The sequence below is a fragment of the Anguilla rostrata genome, chromosome 1 (assembly GCF_018555375.3).
Source record: "Anguilla rostrata isolate EN2019 chromosome 1, ASM1855537v3, whole genome shotgun sequence".
In the NCBI taxonomy this organism is placed as follows: Eukaryota; Metazoa; Chordata; class Actinopteri; order Anguilliformes; family Anguillidae; genus Anguilla; species Anguilla rostrata.
Window position 1 is genome coordinate 66122211 of NC_057933.1, and position 22836 is coordinate 66145046.

The following is a 22836-nucleotide window of genomic DNA, read 5'->3' on the forward strand; positions in this document are numbered from 1 at the left end:
AGAATTCTTCAATTATCAACCGTAGACGTCTTTCTTGGCCTAGGCATGAGTGTGTGAGTGAATGGTGTGTGTGTCCTTCTGAGGCTGCAGTGTGTGTTTATCATTTTTGCCTATTTATTTCTGTGAGAGGGTCTTAGCAACTGAGTGCATTTTAGACAGTGTATTCATTTGGTTAGTTCACTTCTAACGATCACTTATAAAATAATTCTAATGAGCCCATTTAAAATTGTCTCAACATTAATCTCAGGTGCTTTTCACTTGCATATCCTTTTTCATTTTATAATTATGTAACATTTTACACACACACACACACACACACACAGACACACACACATATAACATACATTTTAACATACATTTTTAGTAAAGACTCTACTTTTTACTTTCTCTTTCCACTGTTAGGATATTTTGCCCTTATTCGTGGAGTCAAATGCAGGACGATGAAGAACACGCTGACAAAGTTTCCTCAGAGGATTTGATGTTTAATTCAATGCGCAAGGGAGAGACAGACCCAGCACATTCGGGCGCTGCGCTGAGAGAATCTCTGCCGATCACGCTGTGTGGTGTCTAGATATACAGTTTGCAGTCATACACATCAAAAGGTTGAGTTAAGTGGCGGGCCGGAGTCAAATGGTCTTGTCACTTCCTGGGAACCCTCGCAGCCATTTAGCATAGGAATGTGACATCCTTGCCGCAGACACTAAAGGTGTTATACGTAGACACACTACAGAGGTGCTAGACATAGAGGCAAGCAAACTACAGACACAGTATGGTATGAAAAGGAAACACACTACATATAATATACATACATATATATATATATATATATATATACTAAATAAAACTGGGAACCTATCACCACTATAACAATGGTTTCAATATGATGAACATTCTAAAATGACATTTCTAAAGATGGTTTCCAAACCACGATTCACCTGCTGGAATGATTTTCCAAAAAAAAGAACACAATTTTTGTGCCCTTTCAATATTGTTTCAAAACAAACCTGAAGTGTAGCTGTAGAAAATTCCAGATTGCATTTAATGAGGTTTTCAAGGATACCATTGTGCTATTGGTCCTAATGGAGCACCATTTTCAGATATTTCAGTAACATTTTTGTTTAGATAGTATTGACCATAAGATAAACACACAGAATCTCTCTTCTCTTGTGTACCACATAATGTGCAGTTAGACCAGGCTTTTTTTATTTTTATATTTATTTTATTTAATTTTATTATTTATTACAGCATTGCCATTATGAACTGTAATGGATTTCTTAAGCGTACATAACTCATACAACTAATTATAGGACTTCAAATATCAAATCAAAAAGTTCTATGAGGAATTTTACATTTGTCATTTAAAATTTATAGGTAAACAACAGTCGTTTCTTTGAAACTGTGAAAAAAATTGCTACATGAACAGAGTAGTCAATACCATTGAAGTTTTAAGAAAAATACTACTAAAAGAAAAAACCAATTAAGCTTACAGTAAACAGTTGATATATGAAAATAGACCAGTAAAATACAACATAAAGGATTCAACAACTTATTAAACATTAGTACAGTATTAATTAACACAAAATGGCATGCAATATTATGTTATATTGTGTAATGCAGATGACAAGAATTTGTGAAGCAATGCCCTGCTACCCTTTAAATGATTTGATATATTAAAATAGGGAAGAAAAGTTGTTCCCACACTCCAAAAAACATCTTAATCTATGTCCAATCAAAGCAACGCAACATTGAATGTATCAACATATTATTGAGATCTCAAATGTAGCCTATGGTTTTAAGTCCATCCTCATGATCCACTTCCTTATGATTATTCAGCATCTAGAAATTTCAAAGAAATCATATAGCTAGTTAGTTCCACATATTTAAGTTTCCAATAAAAAATCAATTGCAAACCGAAATGTAAATTGAAAGTGCATCATATCGTTGTACAATATGCATGACAATTTTAAAGTGACTGTAAAGGTAAATCCGTGAATGGCTTCAGACTACATTGTGTGGGGTTATTATGGTATGTATCAGACCTGGGTCAAATACATATTTGTTTTGGATTCAAATACTTTTCTGTGTTCTATTGATCTTGCCTGGTATAATTGAGCCTGCCAATACGACCAGAAGGCGGGGTTTGCACTTTTTGAGGGTATTTCATTGGTTCCAATACACCAGACAAGATCAGTAAAGCGTAGAAAAGTATTTGAATCCAAAACAAATACGTATTTGACCCAGGTCTGGTATGTATTACATATTAGCAACAGTAGGAGAAATCAATTGCATTGCAATATTGACTTATATCAGTCTAAACATTTTCATCAGTTTCTATGTGGGGACTGAATGGGTGGAATTCAATTTATTACTGGGTTCTTACTTTATTATTACTATTGGGTCCAGGTGCTTCATGATGTATTAAAGGACCTGACGTAACAGCCAATAAATGTTCTCTGTCCTTATTAGCTTTGCTTTAGGCTGCATATGGGCATTGGATTACATTCAATCTTGACACTGAAAATATCTACACAACGGCATCTTGATGGTCAATCTTGATGGCCAGAGTGGAGCTCCCCTGGCCCTCTCCTCCTTCACTGCCTGTTAACCCCAGCTGGTGACCCCAGTCTACAGGTGGGACACAAATTATGGTGTACAACCAACTCCCATGTGCCTGTCTGTGCAGCACTACGTCCAGCTTTCCTGGGACAGGCTTCCAGCTAAGGCACCAGCGATTTCTTACGCGCCTTTCACTGTAGTGGAAGTTTCAGGCTAAAGGGGTTCTGCAGCTCGAGGACATGTTCACTACTCATCTTCTCACTCACACAGCTCTGCAGGCCCTATCTTTTCTTTGCTGAAAATCTGTCTTGAAAAAAGTCTGCAGGCTGGGATGTCGCTTAAGTAGCTGCTGTATGCAAATTCGACTGCAAATGCACATCTTTGCCCTGACTGGCCACCAAGATGCCATTGTGTAGATATTTTTAGTCTCAGGACGGGATGAAATCCAATTCCCATATGCAGCTTAAAGCTTGCAAATAACTCATAGGACAATGGGTGCGTGTACCCAGGAGTTTTAATCTCATTGAATATTTCCTCCCACAGTTTCCCAAACAGTCTCTTTGGGTCTGAGCAAAACACTCCTTTGCCATAGAGAATCGTTGTCCCCCCGGTGTATGTATTCCATCAAAATAGATGGAATATTATGCTCCCCTCAGAGGTTCATTTGTATCTGTTAGCAGAGAGCGAACAGCTCCAATAAAGTTTCAGACTTGTAAAATGAAGTTCAGGTACTTTACTGGCACATTTCTTGTAAAATTGCATATAAATAACAGAAATAAAGTTTTTGTTTGTTTCTTTTTTTGTATATCTATGCTTACAATAAACTGTATAAGACTTACATTATTACTAGCATTCAGGTCAGGAGATCTTCTAATCTTCTAATTTGTCAACATTACTACACATTAAACAATGGATAAATATTTTGGAAAATTTAACAATCAATTAATCATACTACTTACAGATATATATATATATATATATCAAAGCTAACAAAGAAAGAAAAGCTGAGACAACTTCAATTGTCTTATCTTAAAAATGAAACTATTTAACGGACTCATCACAAAGCATCTTTTAATACGTCTAACAATAAAAGTACAGAACATTCTTATCAAGTGTCTTTTGTAACCTTAGCCTATATACTAAAATAGGCTATATACTAATGTTAACCACAAGAACCAGCCGTCTATGAATAGTGCAGAACATTGAATGTTAAAGTTACTTCAGTGCAGAAATATACATTCACTTAGAAAGTTTATTTGTACCAAAGCATGCTCTGGAAAATATTTTTTAATATTGAGAAGTTTGGTAGAAATTATTGAATTAAAAAAAATTATTTATAAGGTAGGCTATAGTAGGCCATATTTCATATCTCCCATTTTGTGGAAATCACAGACAGAATCACAGAATCTAGGTTAAATGGCTGAATTCTTACATGGACTGGAATGCCACAGAATTTTTGTGAAATTTTACAAATTGCATTTGTCTGTTGCTTGGAATTTGATTTTTGTGATTTTTACATTTGGTGGGATTGGAGACCATTGTGTATGTCTGATGGATGTTTTTTTTTTCAATACAGATTTTATGCCTGATTTGAAACATGCGTTATTATAATAATTGACAATAATTGATAATTGACTTTGAATAGATATTTGGTGGATGTGTAGTGGATATATTCCTCTGTGACAATTAATGGCTATTTCAACTATGTTCAGCCCCTTTACAATCACTTTAAATGCTACTAGTAGTCTGTAAGATGATTACAAATAAATACTTTCATCATAACCACCAGTGGAATAATCATCCTCGTCAAAATCACAGTCACAAGAACAACAGAATCTTACCTTAATTTGATGGGACCAGAATTCTCCCTGTTCATCAAAAACATATACAACACAATTAATAACTGATTAACTGTTTCTTTTTCTACCCAGTTATTTTATTCAATTACTAAATTACTAAAAATCTTATTCAATTAATAATATTTTCTACAATCTGGGCCTACACCTAACTTCAAATGACTCATTGATAAAATGCATAGGGAGGCATAAAAATCAGTACAAAGAATAACTGGGCACAATGCATTTAGATGAGAGATGCTGAATGCCACAATGCACCACAGAAGTAGTGTAGCTGTAGCAAAGAGCATATCTTGTTCTATGTCTTTGGCTGTGTCTCAAATGAGCTACTACTTCATTACACAGTGGACTAACGAGAGTGTCAGCCATTTTTCAGAAATGGTTAGTCCACTTCATAGGGACTATTTGAGACACAGCCTTTAATTGTCATCTTTAGTTCTGTGGCTGCCATTTTTCCTGAACTGGAAACATAACATGCACAGTGTGGTCAAAGGGAAAATACAAAGGGAATACAGAGCAATTTCGTTAAAGCCAGTGCATTGTGGGGTGTGTATCTTGAATTGTAAGCCAGAGCTGCTAGAAGACAATAAATTATCAGCTCAGTAAACCTATTCAATAAAATTTTATATATACCAGGAAAATAAACTAATAAAATAATTACTATGCGATTGTCTAAATTCTTGTCATCTGTGATGGAATAATGCCCAGTCTCATCACACAGGCTAATTTAAGTGCTTATAGCAAGTAGGTTATATCATACTATACGAAAAATGCATAGTAACGCACCACAATTTCAGATTGAATCTGTTGATAAATCTTTTTAATGTCGGCTTTTACCATCACTAAATTTGTCATAAATTAACTAATAAAATTCTCGTCTTCATAGTCAACATCACTAGCTTCGTCACCTTAAAATGAAATTAAGAGTAAAATAAAGAGATTAAGGGGATTATCTCATTAATAAAATCATTATTAATTTATTTCATATCATCATCCTTATCATCATCCAAAAGCAGACACACTACTGGTCTACTGCTGCAACATTAATAGTAATAACAATAACAGCATTAATACTAAGAACAATAATGGTAATATAAAAATAGTTCAGTCAAAATAATTCACATTAGAAGAGGAATCATGCAAACGTCTTGCTCCAAGGCAAAGGCAAAGCTCAGTGCATGACACAGCCATATGCTTATTCCTAATGGGTACACACCATGTATATGTGCACCAATGCATAAGCTTGTGTATTGCTTTGTGAACTCTGGGGAAAAATTGTTCAGAGCCTAAATATCTTGTCTAAAATAGTATTACCATGCCAATTGTACTTTATAATGAGCTTCACTAGGGAATCATAATCACTAGGCCCAGTAAGTATAGCAGTATAATATAATAATATAAGCAATATAAGGAGTATAGGTGGCCATTTGCATGCCACAGTAAAACCTTTTTCAGTCAGGGAAGGTATTTTTTATTTGAATCAAGAGCCCAGAAATTGGCAGAAAACTTTACACTCACTGGCCCTAGTGATTATAATTCCCCAGTGAAGCCCATTATAAAGTGTATTCAGTGAAACTGATTATATTTCAACATATACTTAAAATAATCCTCATCAGATATAACACAGATTAGAAGCGCATGGTATGCTCAATGGTAATAGGTGATTGACAGCTTGCTTCTTACCAGTGGATTTCTTCTTGTAATAGACCACTCCAGCAATAGTGATTATCAGCCCCAACACCAGGCCAGAGGCCCCAATGATCACCTTGTTTCTCTTTACTTCAGACATGGTGGGGTCTGAAAAAACAATATTTTCCTTCAGCCAAGAGTTCTTATTCCTGATTTGAATCGTGTTGATTACATAATACAATGTGTTAAATAGCTATGAAAAACATCTGTACATTGCCTTACAAATCATTGTCTTACCCCACTTGACCTCTTTGCCTTTCGGGAGACTTGCATGCTCCACCTTGCAGGAGATTTTCTCTCCTGATTTGGGTGTGTACTCCAGATGAGAGTGGATCTGATAGTACCAGTTTCCATTAGCCAGCTCCTCTGTGGTGGTCACATCAGATGTTACTTCCACTCCATCTCTCAGCCAGGTCATTTTGATTCCTCTGGGGTAGAAGTCATAGGCACTGCACACGAGCATGGAGGTGTGTTTATGACTACCATGTATGGCAGATTTGACTTTGATGGTGGGTTCAACTGAAAACAAACATACACATACACATTTTATTTCCCTTTCCTCATACCCTATTATGCAATTTCAATCACGCTCATAATTTTATAAAATGTTTTTTTCATAAAATGTATTATTTGACATACAGTACAAATAATACATTTTATATATAGTACAGTATGCCCATGACTGAGATTCCATCATAAAATACAGAATCAGGTCTCCTATTGAAGAATTGTTTTCCAGTTTTTAAGTCAACTCGTATATGTTGTTAGATGTATTAATTGTACATGTATTTGCATGTACGTATTTACTGCACACCTGCAATGCAACTAATATGCCCAACATTCTGATTGTAGTTTATTCTTGGAGGCATTTTTAAAATTGTAACAAAATTCATTTTTGTGTATTTTTATGCATTCCCTCAAGTGGTTCACAAACACTCAATATGGTACATCATGTCCATATGCTTAATCATAGTCTGCTTCAAAGACATGCATTATTTCATGCCTTTAACACTCATCAACATTTGCCTTTACATAAAGATACACAATACATACATGGTTTCATTTAACGTATTTACATTTTGTCCACCAAAAACAGAAATTATTTTTACCAATCATTTTTTATCAATAGTCTCCCTGTTAGTAACTTCCAAGTTTAAGCTTCAGAACATATTTGTATTTTTATCACGTTTATAAACACTCACCTGAATAATCCAGTATGGCGTCAAAGCGCAATTTAGCATTAGGCCTGCAGACACCATCCAAATTAGCATGCTGACGTTCTGCTCCCCCGTCTCGGTTCCATCTGTCGGCATTTTTCACTCCAAATTCAGTGTAGCCAATAAATTTATTCAGAGTGCTGTTGTATCTGGCGTATTCTAATTTATTGAAGATGTATCTGTCAATGAACTCGAGGTCCTGCAGGTCTCTGGAGCTGAAACGACACTCCCTATGCAAATGGTAGAGATAGCCATCTGATAAATAAAGAATAAAAACAAACAAGCAAGCAAATCAGAACAAATGTGTCATTAAAATAGTCTTAATGTAAAGGCAATTTAAATGTATTATAAGGAGGGTTGAGAGATTGCTGCGGGGTCAGGGGTTGGGTGGGGGGTGGGAGAGGGGGCGATGTGGAGGGCTGGGGGAGGTGAAGATTTGGGAGATGTTGTGGGGGTGGGGGAGTGGGTGCATTGTGCTGTGACATAATGATCAACAGGCAAATGGAGAAAAAAAATCAGCGAGGCATTCTTCTTTGATGAAGCAGGTCCATTTAAACATTCCTGAAAAGGGTGCTATTACTAAGTGAGAGAGGTTTGTGATGTCCTGTCAGCTTTACAGTGGCTGTTATAGGGGCATTCAAGGGTGTGAAAATATACTTTATCTGTTAGGAATGTATTTTTGCTATTTTAGCTTGCTTTTGCTCACTAGAGTTCATGGATCAATCCAAGCACTGTGCATCTAAACATCTGATGTGTTAAAATTATAGGGTTCATGAAATAAATGTGACAACATGTGATGTGGTGAACATGCATGTTAAATATTATAACATGATCACATTAAATATGTGGAAATGTGTGGTATATAGGTGAGATGTTACCATGTATGACACATATTACAACATGTGATCATGTGAGACATTTATGTGACACTGTATTTGTGATTTTGTTTGCAGAGTACAACAGATATAGAAACTTAGTCACTTTTGTTTTTAATATAAATGTTTAAAAAGATTTTGACATTGATTTTTGATTTTACATGTAATGTTGTTGTGTCACAGTAAATCAGCATTAGTATCACAATAATAATGTTATGATATAACCATGTGGCACTTTGCCCAGGGAAAGTTGCATTACATGGTTCCACACACTTAAAAATAAATATTTGACAGTGTCACAGATATATTTTTAATATTTGTATTCCATCTATCATATAAACAAAATACTCTCCACTTACATGTAACACTGCTACCACGATACAGCGAGGCAAAGCACTCGAAAAAAGGAAACTATGTAATTTAGTTTAGCTACAATGGATTTATTTGTGGCGTACGACCACACATGGTTAACTCACTTCACAAACTTGCAAAGTGCTCAGTTCCTCTCACAGACTATGGAGTAAAACTGTAGCGTTTTCTTTAAAGCCAAAAGTTGAGTCTTGCACACTTGCCTTTTTGCACAAAAGTAACCCATCCTTCCATTTTCTGAACCACATATTCCTAGTCAGGGTTGTGGACAATGACAACACAACATTAAACTCCAGACAACATTTAATGAACACAGTGTGTCAAAAATAGAAGACACACCCACAAGTGATGCCATGCGATCATGTCAGAGGCTAGCTCAAGTGTCCTTCTTCCTTCTGTTAAACATGACATTATAACTAGTTTGTCACTTGCACCTCTGCAACAAACAGTACAGCTGCACAAACATATAAATTATGAATATACACTCACGGAGCATTTTATTAAGTAGACCTATCTAGTACCAAGTAGCAACCCCTTTTACCTAAAAAAACAACTTGAATTCTTGGTGGCATGGATTCAACAAGGCGCTGAAAATATTCCTTAGGGATTTTGGTCCATGCTGACTCGATAGGTTCCCAAAAGTGCTCGATTGGACTGATACCTGGGGACAGTGCAGGTCACTGGAGTGAACAGGTCACTGTCATGTTTGTAGAACCAGCTTGAGATGATGTGTGCTTTGTGATAAGGCACGTTTATCCTGCTAGAAATATCCATTTAAAAAAGGGTAGACTGAGGCTATAAAGAAACGCATATGGTCAGCAACAATGTTTAGGTATGTTGTGGCATTCAAAAGATGCTTGTTTGGTATTAATGGGCCAAATGTGTGTCGAGATAACTTTCCCCATGCCATTACACTGCCACCACCAGCCTGCACCATTGACACAAGGCTGGATGCATCCATGGATTCATGCTGTTTACCCCAAATTTTAACCCTACCATCTGCATGTTGCAGCAGAAATCAAGATTCTTCAAACCAGGCAATATTTTACCAGTCTTCAGATGCTCTTCTGCACATCAGTTGTAAAAAAAAAAGCTGTGATTTGAGCATTTGTGGCTTTTCTGTTCAGGTTATCACAAAATTAGATTTGTGTCAAAATTATCGAACAAAACATTCCTGACTGAGAGCAACAAAATAAATATTACAAAGAAAAACATTGATTTATAGAGTAAAACCTAAGACATTTGAGTTTGGAACAAAAAGGAAAAACAAGTAATTTTTTATATGCCTGTGAAAAATATCTGTTGTCTTTGATACTTGATACAATGCTTTGTTAGATACTTTTCTGTGGCAGAGCAGCAGCAAGCAACGTAGCTGTGATAAATTCCCAAAGGGCAAACTACCTCCACGCTAGACGGAAAGCAGAGCGTCTACATCGGCCCTATGTCACTCTTCTGAGCGTGCTGTCTGGGTAATAAAGTGGCCGGTGAGTGAGCTGCTGACACTATTGTCACCGTGTTATAAGTGTGTTCTCCATGACAGTTCTCAATGACTTGGTCAATAAAAAATTGTCAGCTTTTTGCTTAGCTTTGCATGCCACGAAGAATAAAATTCCCATGTTGATATTGTGTTACATTGTGCCACACTGCAAACAATTACATAAAAAGAGGTAACTTTTTTGATCAAATGAAAAACATAGGTAAATCAATAGGCTCCTAATTATGTTGTTGAACATTTGTTTAATTTCTTTCATAATTTTTCTCTTAAGCTTAAGACAATGCAGATTTGACTCATAATTTTCTTTGTCTTTGAATTCATTATCTTCCTAATGGTTGGTTTTCGTGGCCAGCTGTCCATACTTTCACTAGTCAAGGGCCTATTGATTCACCTCAGTTGTTTATTTGAAGTTTTACCTCTTTTTATGCAATTGTTTGCAATATAACACAATAAGCACAATATGAACAAGAAAATTAAAATCTTTATAGGGTAAATAAACCCTCTAAACAAGAAAGCACCTAAAATAACAGCTTGTTAAATTATTGGGTTTGCAGTTGGTTGGAACAAAAACCAGCCTACACCAAGATACGAAATAAGCACTTTTCCCGATTAGTTTTTCTGTCAGTCCACATAGTGAGGGAGGGGAGCAGGCATGTGCAGTATAGCAGGCATGTTTTCAGTGTTTCCTTTTTAGAGGCAGGGCAATGGAAAATGGATAACGTTAGTGGCAAGACAAGTAGATTGTCTTGGCCACAAATATGGCTTTCTTCTGTCCCAATATACGCTTGGGCCCTCGGGTCAAGCCTGGCCCACATACAGCCTAACTTTCATATAAAAAATACATCGGCCGGATCTGGTCTGATCAGTTTTCTTATCATTTTTTTAATAAACACAATATTTCCCCAAAAAACTGGTTCCACAATTATTGGCCATTGATCTAAAATAGTGCCCCGGGACCACTGCCAGCAAAACAACTCCAAAATATCAATGACCAACCTCCATATGTATGACAGTAGGTATGAGGTGCTTCTCCTGTATGCATTCCTCTTTTGCCGCCAAACATGTCGATGGTGTGTATGGCCAAAACGTTCAATTTTGGTCTCAACTGACAATACCACTCTCTTCCAGTCATAATTCCAATGAGTTTTGGCAAGCTCCAGATTCTTGGTTTTGTTTATTGTGCTCAGTAAGGGCTGTCTTTGTGCCACCCTTCTAAAGAGTTAATTGGTATGGAGGTGCCATTTTATGTTCTTTTAGACTTGTTGACCGCAAGAAACAAACCAATCTCTGCAATTCTTGAACAGCGATCTTTGGGTTATTAATGGCCTCCCTCACCATCTTCCTCACCGTCCGTGGGGACAACATGCACTTGTTTCCTCTTCCTGGCAAATTTGCAACCATTCCATATGTTTCAGACCTTTTCATTATTGCCCTTACAGTGCTAAGTGGTATGTTTAACCGTTTATGTCTTTTTTTGTACCCATTACCAGACTTCTGACGGTAAATTACCATCGGTCTCTTCTGAATTGACAGTTATTTGGCTTTTCCCATGCTGATGGATGACAAAGGGATTTTGTATGATTGTTACCTCATTTTTATTCTCTAGTGAAACTGGAAGTGATGGAATGACACAATATAATTTCTTTAGACTGAGATGAACTAAATTAAGTAAAATTGTATTGCCAATTTCATTTTGTTTGATTTTACTTACAATAACTGTTAGGGGTGCCAATAATTATGGCACCTCTGGTTTTCAAAAAAATTTGATTACTTAATAAAAAAACATTGAAGCATGAGAGTAAATGTATTGAAATAAAGGTATATAGTTTTCCCATATGTTCAAACATAACATATAGATTATTATCTGTGTCATTTATTAGATGCAGCCTTTTTTCTTCATTTTTATTGAGGGTGCCAATAATTCTGGAGCCCACTATATATATATATGTATACATTGGACACACCTGCTTTAACCAGTTTTTTCATGATTAAAAATGCTTTAAACTGTATAAACTTGTCTATAAACACTTCATATTTCATTATATGATATCTATACTTATATAAGCAGATATTCATAAGTGAATTGCATTCAAAAGTTTAATTTTTATATGAAAATGGAAATCTTGTAAGCTCATTGGGAGGGGGGAGGTGCATTGTTTTGTTATTTAAATATCTTGGCACATACTGGTGTTCATGATGACGTCTATCTTAACAGGTGCTCCAGGACCTGTAGAATTTTTCATATTTAAAAACAATAAAGAAGTTTAGCTAATGATAGTTCAAATATCTTCAGATATTTGTGTTACAACACAGCCATAAAGCTAATCATACTAGATCATTGAAGTAATGAAAGTAATGTTAAGATTCTCAGACTAATGTTAGGCACTGTTAGCGAAACAGCATTCAACCGTAGCATTGTTCACTGCAGCATAAGAGCATCACCATAATTAAACAGAACCATAGCTAATGTTACTAATAATTCACAATTTTATAAAATAAAATGTTAGCTGAACAAATCCACTCACCAAATCTGACCGATATTATAACCTTCCCACTCAAAGTCGGTGATTGGGTGACATGATTCAAGCGTGCTTGCACTTCAATTCTGTCCCAAATCAGGCCCAGCAACATTACACTGCAGGTGTAGGCACGCACCATTTCCATGCATACAGCCATGTGGACTACACTTTGCTGTTACGGGCCGCATTAGGATGGCAGGTATGCCATCTGCCATGTTACGCCTTGGAAGGCATGCCCCATACCTATAGAGCACCACGTTTGGCACTTTTTGGGTTCCCTACAGAAATAACCAAAATGACCACTGACTTTTAGAACATTAACTTCTGTACCTTCTGACCTCATGTTAACATGGGAAACTAATTTATATTTCTGAAATATATATTTCTCTGTCATTTCACATGCAAACCCCACATAATATCATTATGTGACTAGGGATGAATTCATTCATTTTAAATGAATTATACCCCTGCTATAAAACAATACTTTTTAAACCTGAACCAGTAGTCTACCTAAAACAATGAGCAAATGACGACATCTGTTTTATTGCAAAGGCATGTACCATTGTTTGAATCCTTCTGGGTAAAATACAGCCACACTTTAGACAGATTCGCTTTCAGCATTTTGACCGAGTTTAACATTAGCTAGCTTGCTAATGAGCCAACAGAGTGAATGTAACATTAGTACAGGCAGAACCAAAATTGAAGACCTTAATCTGTGTTGCGATTTGGTCTGGTAGGTAACCTTACTGGTTGTATAATAACTGGTGCCTGCTGCCTTTTGGTACCAAACCCTATTCATGACTCAAACATCTACAACATGACTGCACGGTAGGCCCTAAGGTAGGCCTTCAGGCTACTATTGCAGGCTTTGCCCAACCAAAGGCTTGTTCTGTGGGGCTACTGCAAAAACATTATACACACAGCAATCTAAAAGACCAAAAGCATACAAGCAAGATAAATGACAGTCAGTTCGATCAGTCATGGCCATTCCAGGAAGTAAGCGTTTATACCTTTATTTCCTTATGCAATATTGTTATTTAAATTATATTAGAATGTTCAATTTGGACAGTATTTTTAGAAAAAGTCACATAGGCGATAGATTTCATGACAGCAGGTTATCGATTTTCCTTAAAGTCTCAACGGTCGTATTGATGGATGTGGTGTTTCTACTGTTAACTACTTTTTAACCAGGCTACAGTTGCTACCTTGCAAACAGCACGTTTCTAAATTTATGTTAGCTAGGTCCATAGATCCTTCACCGACATCATGTATACAATACCCCATTAAAAACACCTCCATGCAAAAATATGACAAACACTTTCATTTAGGCAATTTGTTAATTTGTGGTAAAGGAAAAATGACTGAAACCATGTGTATGTGTTTCTTTGAGCTAGAATGTATGGACACTATATGACCAAAAGTATCTGGGTAACCCTTGGTCTGGGTGTGCTTTTCATACACCCAAAGCACTGGATGCAGACAACTGTTAAAACAGTGTTGTCATTAAAAAAATTTTTAGGTGCAACAGCTGAATTGCACAGCTGAAGACAGGATTGTTTGTTTTAATTTGGCCTCAATTTGATATTAATTTACCAAGATTTCACAAATTGGAATTAATGGCTTATAGACAGTGCTTCGTATCAGTGAGTAACTTTTTTGACACATTGAAAAAGTTTTTTGAGTTTAATTATACATAAAACAGTTTATTCAGCCTGTTTATTTTCTTTGAATTGTCAAAATCATTACATTACAGGCATTTAACAGAAGCTCTTATCCATAGCGACTTACACAACTTTCTACGTAGTATTTTACATTGTATGCATTTACGCAGCTGGACATATACTGAAGCAATGCGGGTTAAGTACCTTGCGCAACTGTGCTATACTGCCGCACACGGGTTCATAACGGGTTGCAAGCAATGGTACTGAATCTTAACAACCTAGGCAATTATTATCTAATACAATGGGAGACCTTTAATTTAATCTGCCTGGAAATTACCCGTTCACTGAACTGTTTTGTAAAAACTACATTGATCTCCAGTCATTCTGTTGTCTGTCTAATAAGTTCCACAGTTGACGTTCCAGCGCCTAAGTTCCACACGTGTCGCTGCCACTTGTATGGCGATACAGTGGTTTTGAGAATCGATATAATATTGTGTTTATCACCGCCAACTTAATACGTGCAACCCCTGTCCAATGATTTATTTATTTAGTGTCGATATGCTACATCATAGTGAAAAGCTACGCTCAGTTTGCTATTTATCTATTTTATCGTTTGGTTAGTTGGCGATGGGCTTTGTACGGTTCGAGTAATTAATTAGCCTAATTAACTGAGAAATTTACCGGGAAGTTTGTAATGAATTCGCGAGTCAATGATTGCCTGGTCCGACGTCGGTCCCCCGGTCAACCCTATATGCACCAATATACTGGTTGGTAGATCACTTTGTGCTGGCCATTGGAAAACATTCGGAATAGACAACAACAACAACAACAACAACAATAATAATAATAATAATAATAATATGCCGTTTAATGTACGTACCAGTTCCAAGCAGTAAAGTAAATAAAAGCAGATGAAGAATACACAAGGAATTTAACGTGGCCATATCTAGTCTTCAGGGCAGAAGTGTACAGTTCGCGGACTGAAATACAGTGAGGATTAAAAAGTTGACTTGCCAGTATAGAGCAGAGGAAATTACGCAGTGCACCAATCCTAACTGGCGACAGAGAAATGTAATGTGTTGCTAGGTAACGTAATTTTCCCTTGCAAGTGATTTACTGTAATGTTTGTATATCCATTTCATTTTTAAAGAGCATCGTGATATTTTAGTATCACTACTCACTCACTTAATAAATTCAGCTATTGTAAGACAGAATTTCCCCGAAGGATGGAAATGAGCAAGAGTGACATACCTGTTTTTAAGTCTGGGGCAGCTAATCAAGCAACTATTAGACCAATCACTATTCTCCCTGATTTATCCGAAGTACTGGAGAAGGTTGTCGACATGAAATGTATGGGTTATTTAGAAACAAACCAAATTTACACCGTCTGCCATTTGGATTTCGCCAGAATTATACTAGGCTACTGTCAGTGCAACTTGCTTCCTTTTGGAAAAACTAAAATATTCAATAAATAAAGGTCATCGGGTGGGGGCAGGTTTTCTGGACCTTAAAAAGCATTCGATACCATAAATCACAGCATTCTTATAAAAAAAGTATCCTCAAGTTATCCTTTAAATTTTTCTGAAAAGCATTGTTTTGGTGTGAGTCGTATCTCGATCCGGAATCGTCAGCAGCTTGTCACAGTTAATAACAACAAATCATCATTCTTGGATAACAAAATGGGAATTGCACAGGGATCCGTACTCGGACCCATTCTCTTTATTAAATGACGTTCCGGACTCATGTCAATGAGACCTGGTCTCCAGACGTACGCGGATGACACCGTCATGTGTCTGGTAAGACTATTAACGCAGTTACCATACAATTGACAGAACACCGAAAATCAATAGACAAATCGCTGAATAATTCCTGTTTGACACTTAATGGTTAAGAAATATTAATAGTAACGGTGTGTAGGCTATTCATCCCGGAGACGGTCCACACTTCAGACGATCGAGATATGAGCCTGATGAACAGGTGACAGAAGTCAACCGGAACCGTGAAGGTCAAATTGTACTCATTTAGAATAATGAGAAACTGAATAATGAGAAACAGTCACTGTCCCATTTGAAACACTGGAGCAGTCTTTGCGCCATCCATGCCCCAGTAATGAACCCTCTTTCAAAGTAATTTGGATCTTTCCCTGTTGCCATCTTGATCCAAAATCGAGGTCATCTAGGCCTGCTCAGCATTTTTATACATACCACAGAGCATGATAGGATGTTAATTGCTTAATTGTATTATGCATACAGCCCAGGCCAAAAGTATTAGGCCACCTGTGGTTTAAACAAATACTTGGTAGAGAAGAATTCAGTTAATATTAGCACATTTACTGAATGACAAACCGAAGTACAAAGTCAATTTCTACCTACAATAACACAAAAAGATGATTTTTATGTAACAATAATCTTAGACACAACTTTCCTGAAAAATAGCCTCCTTTGGCTTTAATTACAACTAAGTTAATATTGGAAGTCTATCCAATCATTTTACAATGTGGGAGGTGGTGAACTGGGAGGGAAGTGGAGGGATATTTAAATTGAGTGAACTCTACCTCATCCCAGGTAGCCTAATGCCTTTAGCCTCTAGTGCAAGTAAAATATGGACTACAGTTGCAAGGAATATGGCAAAGAAAAAGGAGTTAGGCTTAGATGTGTGGGGCCAAGTAAACATTGTGGCAGAAGTTTATTCCTAGTAAGAAATTACAAAGAAGCTGAAGATTTCCAGGTGCAGTGTTCAGTACACACTCAGAAGGTTCATGCTGATGGGTAGTAATGTTTACAAGAGAAGGCCTGGAAGATCAAGAGGCAGAAGACAAACATCTTGTATTGTCTAGCAAGAGAAACTGTTGTAAAACTGCCCCATAACTACAGGAAGGACCCCATGCAAATCAAGAGAAACCAGTTCCCCTGACTTATTCTGCAGCATAATATACAATAAATAGCAAGAACAGATAAATGATAAATTATTACTTATTACTATAACTTATTAAGAAAGACAATGACAGACAGCATCCACATTGGCCTCAAAACTCCATTTGTTGTCAAGAAAAGTTCCAAGATATTTGTACTGATCAATGATTTCCACCGGCTCATCATCAATGAGTGTCTGCATTGATGGCAGTGAACTTCTCTGAATGTCAATAACCATGTCCTTAGTTTTTTTGACATTTAATTTTAAGTAGGAGTAGTCACACCAGAACACAAGCTCTTTAACCACAGGATGATTCAGGCAATGATGTTCTTATAATTGAAATTCTTGATTTCAAGAGTAGCTAGTTAAAATTAAAATTAGCTATTTTAACTAGTTTAAAATAAAATTTCCAATATCAAGAATTAAATTCTTGATATCAAGAATAACAATTTTAACTAGTTAAAATTCAATTTGTGATATCAAAAATGAAAGATCTCATTGAAATGAATGGAGGAAACACTCAAATTATTAATTAATCAAACTATTTAACATTTTAACTACTTTTAACTAGTCCAATTTTAACTAGTTCAAGTGTAATTCCTGATATCAGAAATTTGAATTCTAACTAGTTAAAATTGAATTCTTGATATCAAAAACAAGTTGAATAAAAGCTTTAACAGCTTGCTATATTTGCAGCTGTTATCTTGAATCATTGTCCTTACTAGTCCTTATAATTTCAGATGTCTTGAATTATCCTTCTGACTGGTCACATATGACCAGTCAATGCATTTGTAGATATCTAAAATGTAATAATGGATAGTCAAGTAAAGCTATTAAATGTTAAAATTTGCTGACCTAGTGAAGTCTGAGATGGCAGCTCTGAGGTCACATTTCTCTGTTCGCATTGTTACGACCCCAGTCATAAGTTTGTGTTTACATTTGTCACTGTTGCGTGTGTTTCTTCTTTCCGGTTGTCATCTGATTGGCTGGTTACTTGGCTTGAAAAAGCCACTGTTGGCCACCTACCCGGGGACACTAGCTTTTTGAACTTGTGGTTTGCGTGTTGTTTAGTGATTTCTTCATTTGACTTTACATATTCAATTGTATTTTTGTTTGATTATGATTCCTGTCCAGCCCTTCTGGTTTGTTTGCTGAATAGATCTCGCATATGACCACTGACTCGTTCACTTCAACTGTGATTCTTGCCTTAACACTTCTGGTTTGTTTGCCCCAAGATTTTGTGTTTCTGGCCATTTGTCATATTCGATTCCGATTCTTGCCTAGCCCCTCTACGTTGTTTTTTATTGGATTTCATGTTTGACCTTCCGCTTGTCCTTGACCGTGACTTATGTTTTGCCCTTTGCTTGCCGTAGGCCTATAGTGCTCCGGTTAGCTAGTGTGTTCCCAGTTGGACTAAAAGATCCTTCCATCGGGACACAAGTTTGTTATTTTTCTTTGTTATTTTTCCTTAATTATTTTTTAAACTAATCTGGGTGGAGATTTAACACTCTGTAGGGGGTATGCTATTCAGGATTTTAGTTTCTAACTGTCAGCTAATTGTCCGAAGTTTTGTGTTTAGAGCCTCCCCTTGCCTAGTACCCTTCGAAGACTAGCCAGCATTCAGTTAGATTTGGATAGGCAGATAGGGACCGAAGTTACAGGTCTGTTTTTAAACCGGGTCATAAGAACATACAGACGTTAGCGATTCAATGTTATGCTGCTACGGTATGCAGGGTTTGGTTGGCTGTTGAAGATTTATGCATTTTTGGAATTCACTGAAGGGTTTATCAGAAATGACTCCATTGCTTCTGCATCTGTATGAGACCAGGTTGCAGAACATATTCAATTTAGAATCTGAGCTTATTGAACTGGAACACATTCACCAGTTTTCTCCTTCTGATGATACTGCACTCCAGCGTCTAGTCAAAATGGAGCTCAATCTGTTGCTTAGAAAAAGGGCAGAGTTGATCATCCACAGATCTAGACAGAACTACTATTTCAATGGAAGCAGACCAAGTCATTAATTAGCTCTACAATTGTGTAAGGGTGATATATTTGCCAACCTTTCAGCCATTATGTCATCTCAAAGGGCTTTATTGACAGACCCAAAATATATTAATGATACATTTCATAGTTTTTATTCTGAATTAGTCTGCTCAGAGTTTTTCCACAATTTCAACATATTCACATCCTTCTTTCAGCCACTTAATTTCCCTTGTTTATCGGATTCTGAAGCCCATGATTTAGGTAAACCTGTCACGTTGTACCAATTAAAGGAGGCTCTCAGACATGCAAAGCAGGGGAAGTCTCCTGGTACAGATGGCATAACAGCAGAACTTTATTTAATGTTTTGGCCTGAGTTGGGCCCTTACTTACTAGACATGATTAACCATGCTGTTTCCGCAGGCTATTTTGATAGAGACATTAACATTGCACTCATATCTCTCCTGTTGAAAAATGGCAAGGACCCGAACTCTTGTAGCAGCTATTGACCATTATCCCTCATGAGATCAGATGTTTAGCTGTACACTAAGGTATTGTCACAGTGTCTTGAACTACACATGGCAAAACATGTAAATCAGGATGAAACTGTGTTTATTAAATCACGCTCTGCTTCTGACAACATCCGTCGTCTTTAACATATTATATATTGTGCAGATCAGAAGAAATGACCCTGTGGTGTCTTTTCACTTGATGTAATGAAAGCCTTCTTTCATCTCGATTGGCAATATCTGTGGGCAGTGCCAGAGCACATGGGTTTAGGCTTTTGGTTTATTGCAGATTTTGTATTACAACCCCTCTGCAGTTGTACTTACTAGACCGAATAGCCTCATTCCATTTTCGCTAGCTAGAGGCACCCATCAGGGCTGCCCACTCTCTTCTTTATAATTTGCTATATCATACATCATATATACAACCATTAACTCTAGCGATCCATCAATCAATATAATGTTCTCCCATTGTCATTAAGAACACTCATCATCATATTTAGAAATACAATATAATTTTATTTGTAGACAACCAAGTCCAGTGCATACCAAATCTGCTGACAGTTTGTAATAAATTTGGTGAAATCTCTGGTTATAGAATAAATTAGTCCAAATCCTCTTTTTTGCCCTTAAATTCCTGAGTGGCCAAAGTGCACTTGAATGATGAATGATACCATTGCCTCCCCCAGTAGGTTTTTGGGATAAGCTACATAATCTTGTCTCGAGGTATATATGGAATAGGAAACACGCTAGGATTAAATCTTCTACATTATATCGGGAAAAATAAAAAATGGGGGGAATCACTTCCAAATTTTAAGATGTATATTCAGTCATTCGTTCTTGGACCTCTGGCAGTTTGGGTTGATCCTGATTCAGCAGTCAGCTGGCATGTATTAGTAAAACCATTCATAATTCAAGACATCATATACTCAGCTATTTCAATTACACAAGCCAGATTACGCTTTGGACCCATAAACTCTCACCTCATTGCCACTTGAAGATTAGTAGAGATTGTATGTAGGTATTGTAATTTTTTTGTTATTATTATTATTATTATTATTATTATTATTATTATTATTATTATTTCTTTTTAATTATTGTTATTTATTATTTTTAGGATAATTATTTTAATTAATGATGTTTTTTACTTGTTAATTATTGCTGCTGCTACGTCCCTACTGTGTTGTCAGGGTGCCATTATAAAAGAGCAATGGCCTTGTCCTTTCCTGATTAAATAAAGGTAATTGATTGATTGATTGATTGACTGATTGATTGATTGATTGAAAAAAGCGATGTGAAAGACTGATATCACATTCTAGGAAGCATTTGGTTGCAGTTATTGCTGCTAACATTAAATAAATGAAATGACTTGTGTTCACTCAGGTCCTTTGTCTCATATTACATTTTGTCTAAAGAACTGAATCCATTCAGTGTGACAAGTATACAGTAATAAAGGAAATCAGAAAGGGGGCAAATACTTTTTCATGGCACTGTATCTGCTCAGATCCAACCAAATGCCTCAAAACATATCGGATGGCACTTCAGTTGTCAGCAGAACAATGACCCCTAACATACTGCTAAAGCAACCAAGGAGTTTTTCAGGGCCGTCTTGGGCCATCAGAGTTAAATTAAACATTCATTAATTTAAATGTCTTACATGAGGCAATTTTTGCTCTTTGACACTGTGATGTGACACAAAGTTTAACTGAGCACATTGTCAGATAGTAAGATTAAAAAACACTGGGCCAAGTAACTTGAAACAATTTAGGAAACATTGGGTAGCATTGCTATGGAATACAGCTTGTTTATAATGTAACGTGGCGTACTTTTGATATCAATACTTTTAATGACAGGCCTAGATTTGAATTAATGACTTACACCCAGTGCTTTGTAGGCTATGTGTGAGTAACTTGGCACTTGTACATTGAAAATAAAGATAAAGATATTACTAGACAACCTCAGGTAATTACTGTAGCTACCCCATGTGAATAGGGCCTTTGCTTTCATGATACAACACATCTGGATGCATTTTCATTTCAAAATTTGCTACATTCTGGCCTTTTGCGAAAACACAAGCATGTTTACAAGCATGAAACGACATCACATCTTAAATGTTTATATTTGTATGATATGTTATTATACTTGGCTAACATACATTTGTAGGAATTTGTTGTCTCCTCCTTTGCCATGCTCTCCATGCAGCAACATTTAATTATCGCAATGCCTGCTGGGTCAGCACTCATTTTTAAGCCAGCGATTTAATTGCCTCAATTTCGAGCGGGCACACAGGTATGGCAAGCCCTTTTAAGATTTAATAGCGTTACCAGATTCACATTAAATATATTTGTAATTAATTTCTGACTAGTCAAAATGCTCATTTAAGATGTGTCTAATTACAATTTGACTAGTCAAAACGCTAATTTAAGATATCTATTATTCCATTTTGACTAGTAAAAGTTTGCCGTTAAGTTGTATGGAACCTTCAATTAGACATATCTACAATTCAGTTTTGACTAAAACGTGAATTCCAGATATGTCATTTATATTATGACTAGTCATAATTCAAATTGGAGATATCTTCACATTAGTTCTGAGCAGTCATAATTTCAATTAAAAATATCTTTAATTCCTTGTTATTGAGGGTATCTAAAAGACCTTTTTTGATATCTGAAACTAAGATCTTACTGGTCACAACACAACTGTAGCTATCTTGAACTGGAGTTTTGACTACTCAAAACTAAAGTGAAGATATCTCGAATTTGAATTATTACCAGTCAAATGTCTCTTTAAGATATCTAAAAAGAAGTTATGGCTATCTTGAAAGGAGACTGATCTTATTTTGGAGATATTTTCAGTTCTATTTCTGACTGAATTGAAAAGGCACTTGACTCTGGTTCAGGTTGGTGTAACATGGCGGTTGCTGTGTTAGCAAGAACAAGGACCTTCTACAACAAGGAGCACGTTTTTGAGGTCTACAACTACATTTTGACTAGTCAAAATGATAATTGAAGATATCTATAAATGTATCCCAACTAGTCAGAATGATAACTGAATAGTCATTAATGAATTACAGATATATTTAATGTGAATCCAGTCATGCTATTAAATATTAAGTGGGCTTGCCATATAGGCTAGTAAAAATGTATTTACAGATATCTTGAATTATTGTTTTCCTGGTAAGATTATAATTGCAAATA

The 22836-nt window shown here is 36.3% G+C and overlaps 1 protein-coding gene across 3 annotated transcripts; it reads right to left on the minus strand.

Moving 5' to 3' along the window:
- Window positions 1-1197: 1197 nt before the first annotated feature.
- LOC135263037 (HLA class II histocompatibility antigen, DP beta 1 chain-like) lies at window positions 1198-15272 on the minus strand. 3 transcript variants are annotated; one of them, XM_064350610.1, is made up of 6 exons: window positions 15118-15272; window positions 7304-7573; window positions 6339-6620; window positions 6096-6209; window positions 4398-4424; window positions 1198-1836 (listed from the first exon to the last, which is right to left on the minus strand). In XM_064350610.1, exons 1-5 carry the CDS (start codon window positions 15179-15181, stop codon window positions 4399-4401), a joined length of 756 nt encoding a protein of 251 aa, XP_064206680.1. In that variant the 5' UTR covers window positions 15182-15272; the 3' UTR covers window positions 1198-1836; window position 4398. The 3 variants fall into 3 exon arrangements, with proteins under 3 accessions (XP_064206680.1, XP_064206695.1, XP_064206689.1); XM_064350619.1 differs by having other exon boundaries at window positions 1783-3451; XM_064350625.1 differs by lacking the exon at window positions 4398-4424 and having other exon boundaries at window positions 1198-1862.
- Window positions 15273-22836: the final 7564 nt, after the last annotated feature.